The sequence below is a fragment of the Nicotiana tomentosiformis genome, chromosome 12, assembly GCF_000390325.3.
Source record: "Nicotiana tomentosiformis chromosome 12, ASM39032v3, whole genome shotgun sequence".
Classification (NCBI taxonomy): domain Eukaryota; kingdom Viridiplantae; phylum Streptophyta; class Magnoliopsida; order Solanales; family Solanaceae; genus Nicotiana; species Nicotiana tomentosiformis.
The window spans coordinates 114326382-114342820 of record NC_090823.1 but is presented as its reverse complement, the minus strand read 5'-3'; the positions used below and the strand labels follow the sequence as shown (position 1 = coordinate 114342820).

At 34.1% G+C, this 16439-nt stretch overlaps 1 protein-coding gene across 2 annotated transcripts; it reads right to left on the bottom strand.

Moving 5' to 3' along the window:
* Positions 1-2002: 2002 nt before the first annotated feature.
* Positions 2003-11234, bottom strand: LOC104099068 (ubiquitin-conjugating enzyme E2-17 kDa-like). 2 transcript variants are annotated; one of them, XM_070191999.1, is made up of 5 exons: positions 11078-11234; positions 10875-10958; positions 10195-10322; positions 3017-3121; positions 2003-2366 (listed from the first exon to the last, which is right to left on the bottom strand). In XM_070191999.1, the coding sequence occupies exons 2-5, from the start codon at positions 10942-10944 to the stop codon at positions 2223-2225; spliced, it is 447 nt and encodes a 148-aa protein (XP_070048100.1). In that variant the 5' UTR covers positions 10945-10958; positions 11078-11234; the 3' UTR covers positions 2003-2222. The 2 variants fall into 2 exon arrangements, with proteins under 2 accessions (XP_070048100.1, XP_070048101.1); XM_070192000.1 differs by having other exon boundaries at positions 10875-10971; positions 11097-11119.
* Between the last annotated feature and the right edge of the window lie 5205 nt (positions 11235-16439).

Below are 16439 nucleotides of genomic sequence, written 5' to 3'. Positions count from 1 at the left end.
AGTTCAGATGCGCTTAACGTCGACTATAACTAAAAGCTCGACCATGGTCTATGTAAGAATCAAGCTTTGCTACCAAGGGTAAAACCAAACCTACAACCAAATAGCACGCTACCATAACCTTACTAGAGTCCCAAGAGCTATCGTTAATCCTACCTTATTTCCAATCTAACGAGGATAATCGTAGTTAGGGTTGTTCAAACTAAATCAGAAAACCCGCATCAAATTGAAAAGTCAAATCAAACCGATTAAAAAATTCGACTAGATTTAGTTTAGTATTAAGTAAAAAACCCGAACCAAACCGACATATAAATATATGATTTTTATATATATACTTTTAAGACTTTATATTAAAAAAAAAATTAAAAAAAAATATAGAAATATTTGGGATCATCTCATGAGATGTAGAGGGTATTTGGCTAAGCTTATAAGCTGGTCAAACTGGCTTATAAATACTTTTTTGCTTATCTACGCGTTTGATAAATACCAAGCGCTTATAAGCCAAGTGCTTATAAGCTAAAATCAGCCATAAGTTATAAGTTGATCATCCCCAACTGATAACTTTTTAGCTTATAAGCACTTTTAGTTTGACCAAAACTTTTATTAATTTATCCTTCATAATTTTTTCTAAATCACAAAATATTTTTCTTAAAATAAATTTTCTAACTTCCTTTTTATTCCATATTCGTTGTTCATCTTTTTCTTTACAAAGAAACTTTTAAATTTATAATCTTTTGTAAAGTTTTTAAGGATTAGTAATTTTAATAAAAGAATAATTTATCAGCACTTTTCTACCAAATACATCAACTGCTTATTATCAGTTTCAGCACATCTATCCAAACACGTAAGTGCTTATTTAAAAAATCAGTTTCAGCACTTAAAAATGATTTTTATCACTTCAAACTTATCAGTTATTTACAATCAGCTAATCCAAACGAGCTCGTAATATTTAATAGAACTATGAAATACATTCATTTTTATTTATTTTAAATAATGAGTTGTATTTTTTTTTTTTTATCAAAGTGTTATTGAAATGCGTCAATCATCTCTTTGTTCTTCCATACTCATATGTCAAGATTTCTTATATTTTCTCCAATTTCAAATAGTATTTCGATAATTTAAAATTAAATAGAACATATCATTATTTAGGTATCATGTTGATTTTATATTAAATTATTAAATTTGGTTAACCTTGAAAGCGTAGATTAATGAAAAATTATTGTTGGACGACTAAGAAAATAACTATCATGTGTTACTAAAAAAATTCTCCCATTAGAATATTTTAATAGATCATATGTTTGTCAATTTTTTCAACTTTTACTAAACATATATTCATTTATCAAAACTTTATCTATAACTTTAACAAAATAAGATTGAAATAATATTCACGTAACAAAAAAATTAGAAAAAACCCGAAAAACCCGATAAAACCTAACCAATCCAAACCAATATAGTTAGTTTAGTTTTAAAACCGAACCAACCCGGTCCATATACACCCCTAATCGTAGTCATAAACGCACAATGATCAACAGAAGAAAAAGCCATCAGGTTAATCTTCATAATCTAAAAATGTCTCTATAGCCAAAAACATACGCCCCTATGGTAACCGCGCAAGTACCATACACTGACATACATTTGACATGTTTAACTAAAATAAAAAGTTCAGCTATCTTCAACCCAAAAAAAAAAATCTATACCTCGAAACGCTTTAAATACATGGCAACATAAATTCGTTGCAAAGTGACCAAAATTTGATAAAAACACCATGACCTTTCAAGAAATCTCAAAAAATGTTTGCGCTCTGTCGGCGACTCCTCGATTTGTTTGTAGCTGCAATTGGCTGTTGTTCGAACATCATAACCACGAAGTGTTTGCATACGAGATAAAGTAATTTGAGATGTAGTGCATTCGCAACTTACCCTTTGGTTTGTAATCTTGAGAAACCCCCTAGATTAACTTCATCGTAAAAGTTTGGGGATGCTCTGCATCCAAGTCAATAACTAAGTACAGATGCAAAGGGTCAAGACGCATAAATTGAACCCATCATACAGTTTTAAAACAATTAGATTCTTGCAAACAAACAGCAAATCAAATTGTTACAAGAGGGGCATGTTCAACCTTTCCCCTTGAGTTGATTATGCATAAGAACACCATTTCTTAATACATAATACATAATATAGAATACCACAGAAGAAAAGGAGCCCCTCCAGAGATGGTCACAGCAACTAACCCATGGCATACTTTTGAGTCCAGCTCCGGGCGGTTGTTTCATACTTGCTTCTATCAGTCTTGTACATGTGAGCAATTTCCGGCACCAAAGGATCATCAGGATTAGGGTCTGTTAGCAGAGAACAGATTGACAGCAATACCTGCAAGGAACAAATTAATTAAGTTTCTATAATACACCCACTAAAACTTGATCTGATGAATACCTGCCTGCACTTGATAATTGATTATCATTAATGGTACTGCAAAAAGAAAAAAATTGAGCTACCCACTTGCTCCGCTTATCAATACAAAAATAAGTGTGTTTTACTTGGAAACGAGCCGATTGCTTCTGGTATTCAACTCTTTTAGAATTTGAACGAAGGGGCAGAATATGAGATATCGGTTCCCACCTCGCCTCACCTAAATATCTATAAGAAGCTGTGTACATTTTTTGTTCTACTAACCTCTAAGCACTATAAAGAAGGCATTAGAAAATATAAGTTCAATCTCTGCATTTGTTTCAGTTGAACTAACCAAGAACTACTTCACAAACTTGACCACATGGAAAGACAATACCAAAAATTTGAATATACACAGGAATCCTCCCCATTTGAGGCTGATTTAACGAAAAGGAAAACAAGGAGTAGATAATAGCTTGGGACATATACGTCTTGCTGATCCAGCATTTACATTGCACCATTCTGCCATTCACTCCCTTAAGGACATACTAGTCCTCAAAAATCTCAAGGTGTAATAAGCAAATTCAAAATATCGAATGAGTGGAAACCAATAATCAGGAAATACAACTAACCTTGGAGATTGTAAGTGCCGGGCTCCACTGTTCCTTCAAAATGTCGAGGCAAATGCTACCATTGCTGTTGATGTTTGGGTGGAAAACCTTTGTCCTGAAAGCTACCTGGACATATATCCCATATAACGTGGAGAAATTTGTCCAGAGGGAAAAAAATAAAAGAAACAAAAGCAAAGAAGTTGCAGAATAACATCCTGTAGAGGGAAGACACCCAAGTTCCTCTTTGATTTTGCACATAGAAGTTCTTCCAGCTTGATTATGTGCTTTGGCAAATGGATCAAAGAACCATCAGACGATGTGCCTAGTTGGCTAGTTTTATTAAATCCTCCAAAAATGAGTGTAGAAAATCTACACTATTAGAAATATGAAGAAAAAAAAATATGTTCTCTCAAAAATATAAAATACTAGCATCATCTAAGAATTTATAACACATTCGAAGATGATAATACACCACGACTACCTACATAATTCAAAATTCAGCTCCAGCACTTTAACTTAAAGTTTTATTTTAGTTTTTTGCAAATAATCATTACAAACTATACCTCAATCCCAAAGAAATTTGGCTCGGCCAGTTAAATTAATCTTACGCCAACATTTTTTCTTGATCAGTAGGCCAACATTATACTAAATAAAGATAAAAAATAAAGTACTAGAAATGATCCATATTTTCTACTGCCATAAGAATCTTTAACAAGGATAAAAGACTCCCAAGTAAGCATAGGACCTAAAGTAAACACAGTAACATGACTAAAATATATTACCAGCTAATTGGTATCGCCTATATAAATCTATTTCTTCCATTGTGCCTTAGATTTTGCTCAGTTTGTTCGATTCAAAAAATTTCTAGGTATTTCGAGACAACTTCTTTCCATATATGATTTTAGACCTACCTCGTCCTCTTTTAAGAACTTCATTATTCATCATGGTTTCACATCTACGGACTGGTGCATGAGGTCGTCGCATGGTTTATCTTCAATAGTTTGTTTCGTATAAAACTATCGGTCTTATAATTGTTCTATAGAACTTACATTTCACTTTCCATTTTAACCATCTGCTTTTGATTCTATGCGTAACATTTTTATCTATCATCCATTGGCCTAAAACAACGAGCCTAGATATTTGAATTGTGTGCGTTTAAGAAACACTATCCCAATCTAATCTCACCTTACTTCACTCTTACTCCGTCTTACTTCTACTTATCCTTTTTTTGTTAAAACAATTGGCTTCATTGATGTCATCAAGAAGATGCAAAATATTACGAGAAGCAGAAGCTACATAGTAGCATCAAAAAAGATTGTTAGCTTACTACAAATATGCTATCTTAGATACAAAGAGCTAGGGGTGGCAAGTGGGTCGGGCCCTAAACGGGCCGGTCTCGTGGGCCGCGGTTCCGGGCCTTAAATAAACGGGCTGAACGTGCGTTTTGGTGGAACCGGGCCCACAAACTCATGGTCCCAAACGAGCCGGGCCCGTGGTCCCAACGGCTAAGCAGTAATTTTTTTAAAATTAAAGACCAAAAGAAATATATATATATATAATAGAATTGTAACCTAATTTTTTAATTCAAATTTAAAGACAAAAATATTGTAAAAAGATATTCAAAGCAATGCCTTGTAATTTTATTATAGCAATAAAAAGTATGGCAATATCTTTCTTAGTCTTCTTCCCCCCTATGGAATGAGCACAACAAGGTGCCCCCTATGGAATGAGCACAACAAGGTGCTAATACCACCATTGAGAAGAAAAATGAACTAATCAAGATGTGCCAAAATACAAGTTACATAATATAGACTAATTTTTGTTCATACAAGTTACATGCTATTTCTTACAAACTTCATAAATCCTTCAAGGTTCGGAGGGAGTTCCGTTGGTGGTGGCGGAAATGAAGCTTGGTCATCACCGCTTCCAGGCGAAGCATCATCCTCCGCAAGTTCAGCTAGCATTTCTTCGTAAGCTTCGTCTACCTCTGGTTGTGATTCAGCAAGTCCAAAATTTCTTCTTTCCGAACGGATCCAATCTCTGAAAAGTACTGATTTTTCCAAGCTCTCCCTCATAGACGCTCTATAATCACCGATTTGAAGTCTTGCTTGACTGAAAGCGCTCTCTGATGCCACAGTTGATGCTTGAATAGTTACAATGTCTCGGGCCATCCTTGAAAGAACCGGAAAGTATTTTTCTTTGTCCTTCCACCATAGCAAAATATTAAAGGTCCCGTCGGGATTCACTTTCTCAAGTTGCTGCGACAAATAAACTTCAAGCTCATTTAGTTGTGAAAAATCATTACTACCAGAACCAAAAGAACCCCTAAACCCCGCCCAAACACTAATTCCTCTTACTCCCGCAGTTCTTTTAGAAGATTGAGAATCAGAAGAAGAAGTTGAAACATTTGGTCTAGCATGATTTAATGCAACTTGATAAACATTATAAATAATTTCAGCATTTGTTCTAATTGAGTCTATTGCTTCTGGAAGTTTAGGCAAATCATCATCTTAAAGTGCTAAACCATTATAAACAGTTTCATACCAAAATTGAGGACCTCCTAATTTCATACAAGGATTTAGCAAAGCAGCAACACCATAAATAGGGGGAATAGGGAAAATATTTTTTAAACTTTTTTCTCATAAAATCAATAGCAAGTTGATAAATTTCTCCACCCTGTGAAAAATGAACAAACAAATTTGCAAGTTCTGCAATATAAACTAAACAATTAGAAATAGTAGGATAATATTGCCCAGAAAATTCTTTTGTAGCAATATGAAATTTTTCTAAAAAATCAACAAGCATTTTAACATTAGCTCAATCCCCATTCGTAAGGTAATCATCACTTACATATGCATTAAACATTGAGTTTATGGGGTTTCTATATTCATATGCAACAACCAAACTTTCATATATGTAATTCCATCTAGTTGGACAAGGTTTAGGAATCTTTCTTTCTCTTAGGCCACAATCATCGCATCTTTTAAAATATTTTATAAATCTACTTCTACGGTTTGAATGAAATAGCCAGGTAAGAGCCATTTTAACCTTTTCAATTTGAATATTGAAAATTCTCATACCAATTAAATGGTAAATATGACAAATACATCTAACATGAAAAATGTTACTAAATGCAGGATTTAGCGTAGTGGTAAGCAAGTCTATAATATTTGTATTATTCGTAGCATTATCCATTGTAACCGGCATTATTTTATCACTAATGCAAAAATATCTGCAAATATCCGTAACTGTGCTAGCAATAAACTGCCCTGTGTGACGTGAAGCAATTATTCTATAAGCAATTATGCGCTTTTGATTATCCAATCCTCATCAATCCAATGACATGTAACAGTAAGGTAATCACAGTCGTTGTTACTTCTACCAATATCAGTTGTAATAGCAACACGACAATTTATATGAGTAAATAAATAGCGCAAATATATCGCTCTTTACGGTTGTGCGAGGAAACCTTTTTAAGTAGGATTAAAAAAAATTCTAATATAATGCACAAACGCAGGGTCAGAAGGAAAACTATAGGGTAAGCACATAACAATTAACATTTTTGCTAATTCTTCCCGATCTTTTTTTGGATCATAATATAAAATACCTCCGGTAACAGTATTAATTCCCGGTTAAAATTGATTTGAACCGGTAACTAGGGTCAGCCTGACTAGGAGTAGATACATTGTCGTGTTGCTATTACAACTGATATTGGTAGAAGTAACAACGACTGTGATTACCTTACTGTTACATGTCATTGGATTGATGAGGATTGGATAATCAAAAGCGCATAATTGCTTATAGAATAATTGCTTCACGTCACACAGGGCAGTTTATTGCTAGCACAGTTACGGATATTTGCAGATATTTTTGCATTAGTGATAAAATAATGCCGGTTACAATGGATAATGCTACGAATAATACAAATGTTATAGACTTGCTTACCACTACGCTAAATCCTGCATTTAGTAACATTTTTCATGTTAGATGTATTTGTCATATTTACCATTTAATTGGTATGAGAATTTTAAATATTCAAATTGAAAAGGTTAAAATGGCTCTTACCTGGCTTTTCATTCAAACCGTAGAAGTAGATTTATAAAATATTTTAAAAGATGCGATGATTGTGGCCTAAGAGAAAGAAAGATTCCTAAACCTTGTCCAACTAGATGGAATTACAATGTATGAAAGTTTGGTTGTTGCATATGAATATAGAAACCCCATAAACTCAACGTTTAATGCATATGTAAGTGATGATTACCTTACGAATGGGGATTGAGCTAATGTTAAAATGCTTGTTGATTTTTTAGAAAAATTTCATATTACTACAAAAGAATTTTTTGGGCAATATTATCCTGCTATTTCCAACTGTTTAGTTTATATTGCAGAACTTGCAAATTTATTTGCTCATTTTTCATAGGGTGAAGAAATTTATTAACTTGCTATTGATTCTATGAGAAAAAAAATTTAAAAATATTTTTTCCCTATTCCCCCTATTTATGGTGTTGCTGCTTTGTTAAATCCTTGTATGAAATTAGGAGATCCTCAATTTTGGTATGAAACTGTTTATAATGGTTTAGCACTTTAAGATGATGGGTTGTCTAAACTTCCAGAAGCAATAGCCTCAATTAGAACAAATGGTGAAACTATTTATAATGCTTATCAAGTTGCATTAAATCATGCTAGACCAAATGTTCCAACTTTTTCTTCTTCTGATTCTCAATCTTCTAAAAGAACTGCGGGAGTAAGAGGACTTAGTGTTTGGGCGGGGTTTAGGGGTTCTATTGGTTCTAGTAGTAATGATTTTTCACAACTAAATGATCTTGAAGTTTATTTGTCGCAGCAACTTGAGGAAATGAATCCCGACGGCACCTTTAATATTTTGCAATGGTGGAAGGACAAAGAAAAACACTTTCCGGTTCTTTCAAGGATGGTCCGAGACATTTTAACTATTCAAGCTTCAAATGTGGCATCGGAGAGCGCTTTCAATCAAGCAAGACTTCAAATCGGTGATTATAGAGCGTCTATGAGGGAGAGCTTGGAAAAATCAGTACTTTTAAGAGATTGGATCTTTACGGAAAGAAGAAATTTTGGACTTGCTGAATCACAACCAGAGGTAGACGAAGCCTACGAAGAAATGCTAGTTGAACTTGCTGAGGATGCCGCTTCGCCCGACAATGGAAGTGGCAATGACCAAGCTACTTTTCCGCCACCACCAACGGAAATTCCTCCGAACTTTGAAGGATTTATGAAATTTGTAAGAGATAGCATGTAACTTGTATGAACAAAAATTAGTATGTATTATGTAACTTATATTTTGGCACATCTTGATTATTTCCTTTTTCTTTTCAATGGTGGCATTAGCACCTTGTTGTGCTCATTCCATAGGGGGAGTAAGACTAAGAAAGATATTGCCATATTTTTTATTGCTATAATAAAATTACAAGGCATTGTTTTGAATATCTTTTTACAATATTTTTGTCTTTAAATTTGAATTAAAAAATTAAGTCACAATTCTATAATAAATTTACAAGGCATTGCCTTAGATATTTTTTTAACATCTTTTTGTCTCTAATTTCTATTTAATTTTTAAAAAAATTACTGCTTAGCCGTTGGGCCCGTTTAGCCATTGGGACCGTGGGCCAACCCGTTTAGCCCGGGACCATGAGTTCGTGGGCCCGATCCCGGGCCGGTTCCACCAAAAAGCACGTTTAGACCGGGACCGTTTAGCCCGTTTATTTAAGGACCGGGACTGTGGCCCACGAGACCGGCCCGTTTAGGGCCCGGCTCGACCCACTTGCCACCCGTAGTCCAACTAGATAAATGCAGAAGGCATTTAGCTTTTAGGGTGTGGTTAGGAGTTGATAGTCCATCAAAGCATCTTCTATTTCTTTCATTCCATATGCTCCAACAAATACCAGCAAATATTATTTTCCGAATATTCTTGATGGCCTTATCCTTAAACTCTTAGATCTCTAAAGTGTTTCTCCATAGTTTAAGCTTTTGGTTGACACTCTCGCTAGTTTCGTTAATTAGCACAATATCATCAACAAATAGCATACACAATGTGACCTCGTCTTTTATTGTATAGATTCGCTCATCCATAAACAAGAAGAGCTCAATGTCGACCCCTGATGTGAACCCACAGCTACAAAAACTCCTTTGTGTTTCCTGCTACTGTGCTAACATTAGTAGTGGCTCCTTCATACATATTCTTTATGGCATTTATATATTTAACATGAATTCTTTTCTTCTCCAACACCCACCAACGGACCTTTCTTAGTACTTTATCATATGCTTTCCCCAAGTCAATGAATACATGTGTAGATCTTTCTTCCCCTCACTATAAATTTTCATCAATCTTCTTAGCAAGAATATAACTTTGTCGTAGATTTATTGGGCATAAATTCATACTGGTTGTCAATCACTCTTGTAGTGTCCCTAAGTCTACGCTCTATCACTCTTTTCTAGAGTTTTATCGTATGACTCATAAGTTTACTGTCACGATGGTTCACACAACTTTGAATATCTTCGTTGTTCTTATAATTGGAATCAGGGGTACTGGTTCTCCACTCGTCGGACATCCTGTCACTTCGTAGAATAGCTTGGTAAGCCATTCTACTCTAAACTTTCCGAACACTTCCAAACCTCTAAGGGGATGCCATCTGGACCACAGGCTTTCTAATCTCCATATTGTTCATGGCATCCTTTTCCTCTGCCGACCTAATTCTGCAAGTATAGCTAAAGTGTCTATTGTGCACAAATGTATAAATCCAATTAGCAAACAAGTCATTCACATAGTTTTTTTTAAAGAAAAGGAAAGCTAACACGAATTAAATTTAATTGACTAATGAATGAAGGTCTTGACCCAAAAATTTGAGCTCTTTTAGAGGCCATTACGATATGAGTTGCGATTTTGTAGGGGAAATGAAAAGGATCACGATTAAAAGTTGACTCCATTTGAGTAGAGCTTTAATATCTATGCTTAGTTGTTTACCTTAAAAAGTTATTAAAGTGAACAAAGACATTTCAATCCAGTTGATACAGTAAAATTACAAGCCTAGAAAATGACAAGCAAATTCGATTCTGCAAAATAAGCTATCGAAAATTCAAAAATCTCATGTTTTACCATGTTAATAAGCAAACAAACAAGCAACTTGTCAAGTGTCATCAACAAATACACAACACAAATATAATACCTTCGGTGGCTTAAATGGATAGTCAGGTGGAAAATGAATGGTAACAAGAAACACTCCGCCAGCATAAGGGCTGTCAGGTGGACCCATTATTGTTGCTTGCCAATGAAACATGTCTTCAGCAACTGGGCCTAATATGGATAACATAAGCAAGCACGGCGAATCAGAGAACAACTTGCCACATGATGACATTTAATCAAGTGTCTGAAAAAATGGGTGTACTACAAACAGATCCTCAGCAACTCATGATACGAACAACAGATGTAAGAACACATAAAGAATCAGAAAACAACTTAATAGATGCAGACTGTAAACAAGTCTCAAGCATGAGATTGGATATGATAGGCTGTCACCTCTACCATATGCAGGTTATTTACAAGTTCCGGCCCCCCACCCCGGAACAGGTCGTTAGGATCAATTTATGTTTGTGCAGTGGAAAGGACCTAAAAAAACCTTCAACTTTATGCACTTTCCCAAGTTAGTAATGTAAAAATGTTAACCATCTAATCATGTAGTTGAGCAACTAAAATGATAATTTTGGCATGCATCAGCAGCAAAAACTAGTAAAAGCAAGTAAAAAAAGTTTCGCAAATACATAATCGTTAATAAAGGCAGCAAGAAAATTGAAGATCAAAAAGCGGAATTTGAAGTAAAATGAAAAAGAAAAGCGTTTGAAATATCACCAGCGCTGCAAGAGGTAGGAGGATCTTTCTGGAGATCCTTGAGCTCTTTGAGAATCCGTTTGGATGCCATGATTCACCAAATCCCTAACAAAAATCCCTAGATCAGCTCCAAATGCACAAATATATACATACATACACATACATATAGGGAAAAAATTAGAAATTAGAGCACAGCTGAAGAAGAGAAAGAGGATAAACTTTACCTCAGAGATCCTCCTACACGTTGCAATTCAGATTCTGGACGGGACCGAGGAGAAAGCGAGAATTTTACAGTGAAATAAGGACTCCGTTTTTATAGGCAGAAGACGAATACTGATATACCCACTATGTCGTGATAGTGTACCGTTGGTCCGTTACGTATCTTTGCTAGGTATTTTCAGCTACACCCCAGTACTTTGAAGATGTTGCAATTGGATCCCTTCACTCTAAAGGGGTGGGTGTTCGGGCAATCAGATTTCGATTTTTGATTTTCGGGTTGAAGAAATCTGATTTTTTAAATTCAGTTTCGAATTAATCGGTTTGGATATTTTGAATATTTGATTTTGAGCTTATAAGTTTATATATTTCTTCTTCTTATAAAAATGAACATCTAAATGAAATATTCATATTAAATTGTCTATAAAGTTTCTCAGTCTAACTACAATCGTCCAAATAAAATATGCAAATAATGAAATCATCATTAAAAAAAATGCAACAAAGGTATTAATAAGAGAAATTTTCAGAAACCACTATTGTTTAGTGGTTATTAACTTCCTATAGCTACCATATATATAATTACTTCTTATAGCTACTATTCAGTTGTTATGGTAGTATATTCGTTGTATTCGCGCTGCTATATTCATGAATACAGTAGCAAAAAGCCCCTAAAATTATGGCAGTCCAATTGTATGTGCATGTATTCACGTATATTCGCGCTATGTATTCATAAATACAGTAACGACGATCACCTTAAAAATAGGTATGTCCAGCTGTCTAATAACGGAAATAATACCAATTAGCGTGATACACTCATAATATAACTCAACAAAATCAATTCTAACATGTCTCATTATCAACCCAATTAATTAGAATAATTTTCAGTTGTATATAACTTTTGTATTTAGTGTGTATCAATTTTTTTTTACTGTTGCATTCATTAAATTCAATGTTTGTATTTACTATATTCGCTATTTTATATTCAGTATATTCAATGTATTTGTATTAACTGTATTTTAGTTATTCCTAATACATGTTATTACTGCTGTATTCAGTATATTTTATTGGTTGTATTCACTGTATTTGTATTTGTATTAAGTATATTTTACTGTATTTTACTATATTTTAAAATTAAATATATTCACGGTTTATATTATGTTCTATTTTAATGTTTGTATTCAGTGTATTTTAATATTTATATCTTGTATTCATGCATGAATAAAGGTGTATTCAGTTGTATTAAAAAAATACAAACCTTTGAAATATATAAATACATGCAAAAAATAGTGTATTTATACAAAAATATAATGTATTTGAGTGAATTTGTACATAATATAATGTATTTGTATCATTGTATGTGACTAAACATCAAAGAAAAGAAGAAAGTTCGCTGGAGATGGTGTTTTCTGGCCAAGCAAAATATTATATACATTTTATTAAAACTAAAAATGGAGACGAACAAAAACTCCGGCCCTCAAATCTTCTCTGGCGTAAAAAATATTGCAGTATCCGTGTAGAGGAATCCATTGCAATATCCGGCGTAGACGAAAGCCGCAGTCTCTTTCTTTCTAATATTGCAGTACAAATCCATTGCAAATATCCGAAATAGAAACTAAGCAGTACAAATCTATTGCAATATCCAGCGTAGAAACTAAGCAGGTATTTTGCTCGAAGATAGAGAGAAAGAAGAAATTTTTTGTTGGGATTTTGAGAGAGAATTGTGTGTTAATTGAAAGAAAGAGAGAGAAAAAACATAAATAGCGTATTTCACGGCTCAATTATAGGATATACCATAAATACCTATTTTGCTATAAAACATAAAAAGTAGCTATAGAAAAATATTTTAAAATAATTTTGGTTTATAATAAATAGGGTGTATACATTTGCTACAGGAGGTAAAATTTCTTATTAATAAAGGCTGATAAGAAATAAAAATAGTAAAACCATGTCCAAATATAAAGTGTTATGACAGTAACTTAGTAACTAGTATTAAATATACAAGATAATATCTAATGGGCAGGGTGTGGACTTATTACTATTGATATATGGATAATATATTAAATATAAAATATAAGAATTTTGAATTTTTGGATATTCAAAAATCCGAAATACCAAATCCAACATCCAATCTGAAATCCAAAATTTTTATAAATTAAATCTGAAATCCAACCCAAAAATTCAAAAAGTAAATAAATCAAATTTCGATTTGAATTCCGGGTTTGCCCAATCTATGACCACCCCTACTTAAGTCCTTAAAAGTGGCCAATTTACCACCACCTAGTGTTTAAAGTAACTTCACTTTTGACAGTTGACGAACTTTTCTCTATAACAGGAAAGAAAAAGAGAGATCGTGTAAAACAATTCCAAAAGCTAAAGTTTGATTGGACCTCAAAGGCAGTTTAACGTCAACATTGAGCATTTTAGTGTTGTATCATATTTGAGCGAGTAGACAAGTTATAACTAGAAACCATATCTAGTAAGTATTAGTAAAGGAGGGAATATGAGATACATGGTTATTCGAGTGGGACAAAGTTATTGAAATGCTTAGGAATAATTCCAATAGTTTATCATTGAATTAGTGGAGGTTACAAGGTCAATAAATGTATTCGGAACATATCTAGTTTCTATGTTAGAAGGGCCGAAATTATGAGAACTCAATGGTATGTAGCTAACTTTGAAGAATTGGAATTAAATTAGAAAACACGGATTTTAAAATCCTAGCCTCTTGTCGGCAACAAAAGGAGATTTAGAAAAGTAAGGGATTTAGAAAATTAGAAAGGTTGTTGGCTAACAAAGGGACAAAGAGGACAAAGGAAATAATTATTAAAGACAAAAGCAACATGTAAAGTTGGGGAATGGAATAAATAAAGTTGAACACTAAAATGTTATTTAAGTGATGGACGCTGCACTTGATGCGTCGCAACTCCATCGCTTCCGAAATAAGTTGGAACCCAGTATGAGGTAATGAACTTATCCCATAGCGCCAAAGTTGGCGTCCGCTCAGGTTGAAGGAGCTGGGACGCATACGACGCGTCCCATGCGGCATCCTAATTTTGAAGCCTTTTAAAGGCAAATACGAGAGTAGATTGATCTTTTATTTTGGGGCTTTATTTTTGAAGACTTAGAGAGAGAGGAAATATCTCTACCATTAATACACCTCTAAGGTAAGAATTTAATTCTTTCTTGTTAGATTTAGTTCATTAATTTAATCTCTTGACTCTTCACCTACATGAAAATTATAGATTTTTGAAAAAAATCTCAAAAATACTTCAAGAACTCAAATCTTGAAAATTCTAGGGTTTAACAAAGAGGTAATCCCTTCACTCTAAACTTGGGTATTATACTCCATGGACATAATAGAGTATATTTATGAAGTTAGATTTATATTTAAATATGTATTCATAAAATCCCTAGAAGCTAGTCTTGAAATTGAAGAGTTGGTTGGTAGGGATGATGAATAGTGTTGGGTCTTATTTGAATGATGTTATTTTGGGTTTCTAGTGGAACGACTAGATCCCATAACAAGTGTAATGAATGAATTGGAGTTAAAAATTCAAGGATTTGACCTTCAAATGATGAAATGAGGATATTTGCTAAACTTATAAAATTTGGACTTAAGTGTTAAGCACTTAGTTGGCTCGGTTGGTATTGTTGTAATACGTTATTAATTTATGTGAGTCTTTATATGTAGATTGTTACTTGCCGGCATTATTGGATCATTTGGGGTAAGGTTGGAAGCAATTTGAGGTACGTTGAAACTTATTACTGTCGGAGCTTTTCTCCAAACTCATATCGAAATACGATTTAATTGAGTTTCTAAATGTGAGTCCTAGCTTGTGCGGACGATGAGTTGGGATTGTACCATTTCTTGCATCATAAAAAATTTAAGTGCTATGAATATTATTTTCTTGAAATGTTATTCAAATATTTAAAACTAAATAAGGAATAACACTTGTAGTATTTTTGAAATAAAAATACATGAGTTGTGAAATATCTTGGATTTAACTATTCTCAATTAGTTGATTTGGCTATGAACATTGTCATTGATAAATATAAAGGTTTTGGGAGTTACTTAAGTTCACCGAGATTGGCCTTAGATACTTTTTCTCATTATGTCATAAAACTACACGTGCCGCTGTAGGCGTAGAACCTACCTTACGGTTGGGAACTACGACAGAGTACTTCCCATTAGGGGGTACTATTGTGCTACTTTATTAGCACGACTGAGTCAATTCGTGCGGCACAACTATGAGACGACCTGAGCAAGTAGGGTATATGATACTTGCCGCTAGGTACATAACCTAGTTGACCTTCTTTCGTGTCGGTGATGGTATAGTGCTCCTGGTAAATGAAAAATGTAACATAATTTGCAAAGATTAATGCTAAAGGAAGATTTCAAAATATGTTTTACCATACTATTTTATTTTATTTTCTAAATTGTTAATTTATATGAAGGCTTCTTTCTATATAAATTGTTATTACATATCTTATATCTTCTTAAGTCTTCTCTTATTTTCTCTTGGGGAACGGTTCATGATTCATACTAGGCATGTGGAGCTTAGGCCTTTTGGCCACATTTCCATTTCTATTTTCAGGGACTGGACCTGAGAAGCTTGGACCGCGTGGTTAGGACAGCTCTATATTTTCTGTTGACGCTTTTGGTTAGACTCCACACTCGTACCCGTGGAGAACTTTATTATATTATTATCCATTGAGCCAACGGGTTATGCCTTGGTTGGCTATTTCATTCTGTGTCATAGAGATTTCATAGACAATAATAGTATTAATTTTGGGTTGTAACCCTATGGTTACTAATATGGCATGCATGAATGAAACTTTCTTTTATATTTATGAAGCTCTCTTTCAAAGAAAAATATTTACTTAAAGATATTACTCATGTCTTGTTCTATATCTTAAAATGATTGTACTTGAAGAGGCCTTCGCATCCTCCTGTCAGGCATATAGGTGAGTATTAATCTATGGGATAGTTCACTCGGGTCGGGTAGAGTACTGAGTGCCGGTCACGTGGTTTTAGGGCGTGACAAACTTGGTATCAGAGCCATAGATTCTAATTCGAGTCCTAGAAAGTCTATGGAATCGTGTCTGGTAGAATTCTCCTTATTGGTGTGTTGTGCACCACACTTATATCGAGAAGGCTATATGGACATTATAAAAATACTTCACTCTTTCTTCTTGTTCTAGAATCGTGCAATAGAGCTAAGAAATATTTCCTAACTCGTACGCTACATCTATTGGCAGAAGATGGTGAACACGCGTGGCAGTAATATGAACCGAGAAGCTGCTCCTATACCCGATGCGGTTTCGGGAGGGGTACCCGCTAGACCTAGGGGCCGACATCCGAAGGCTGTA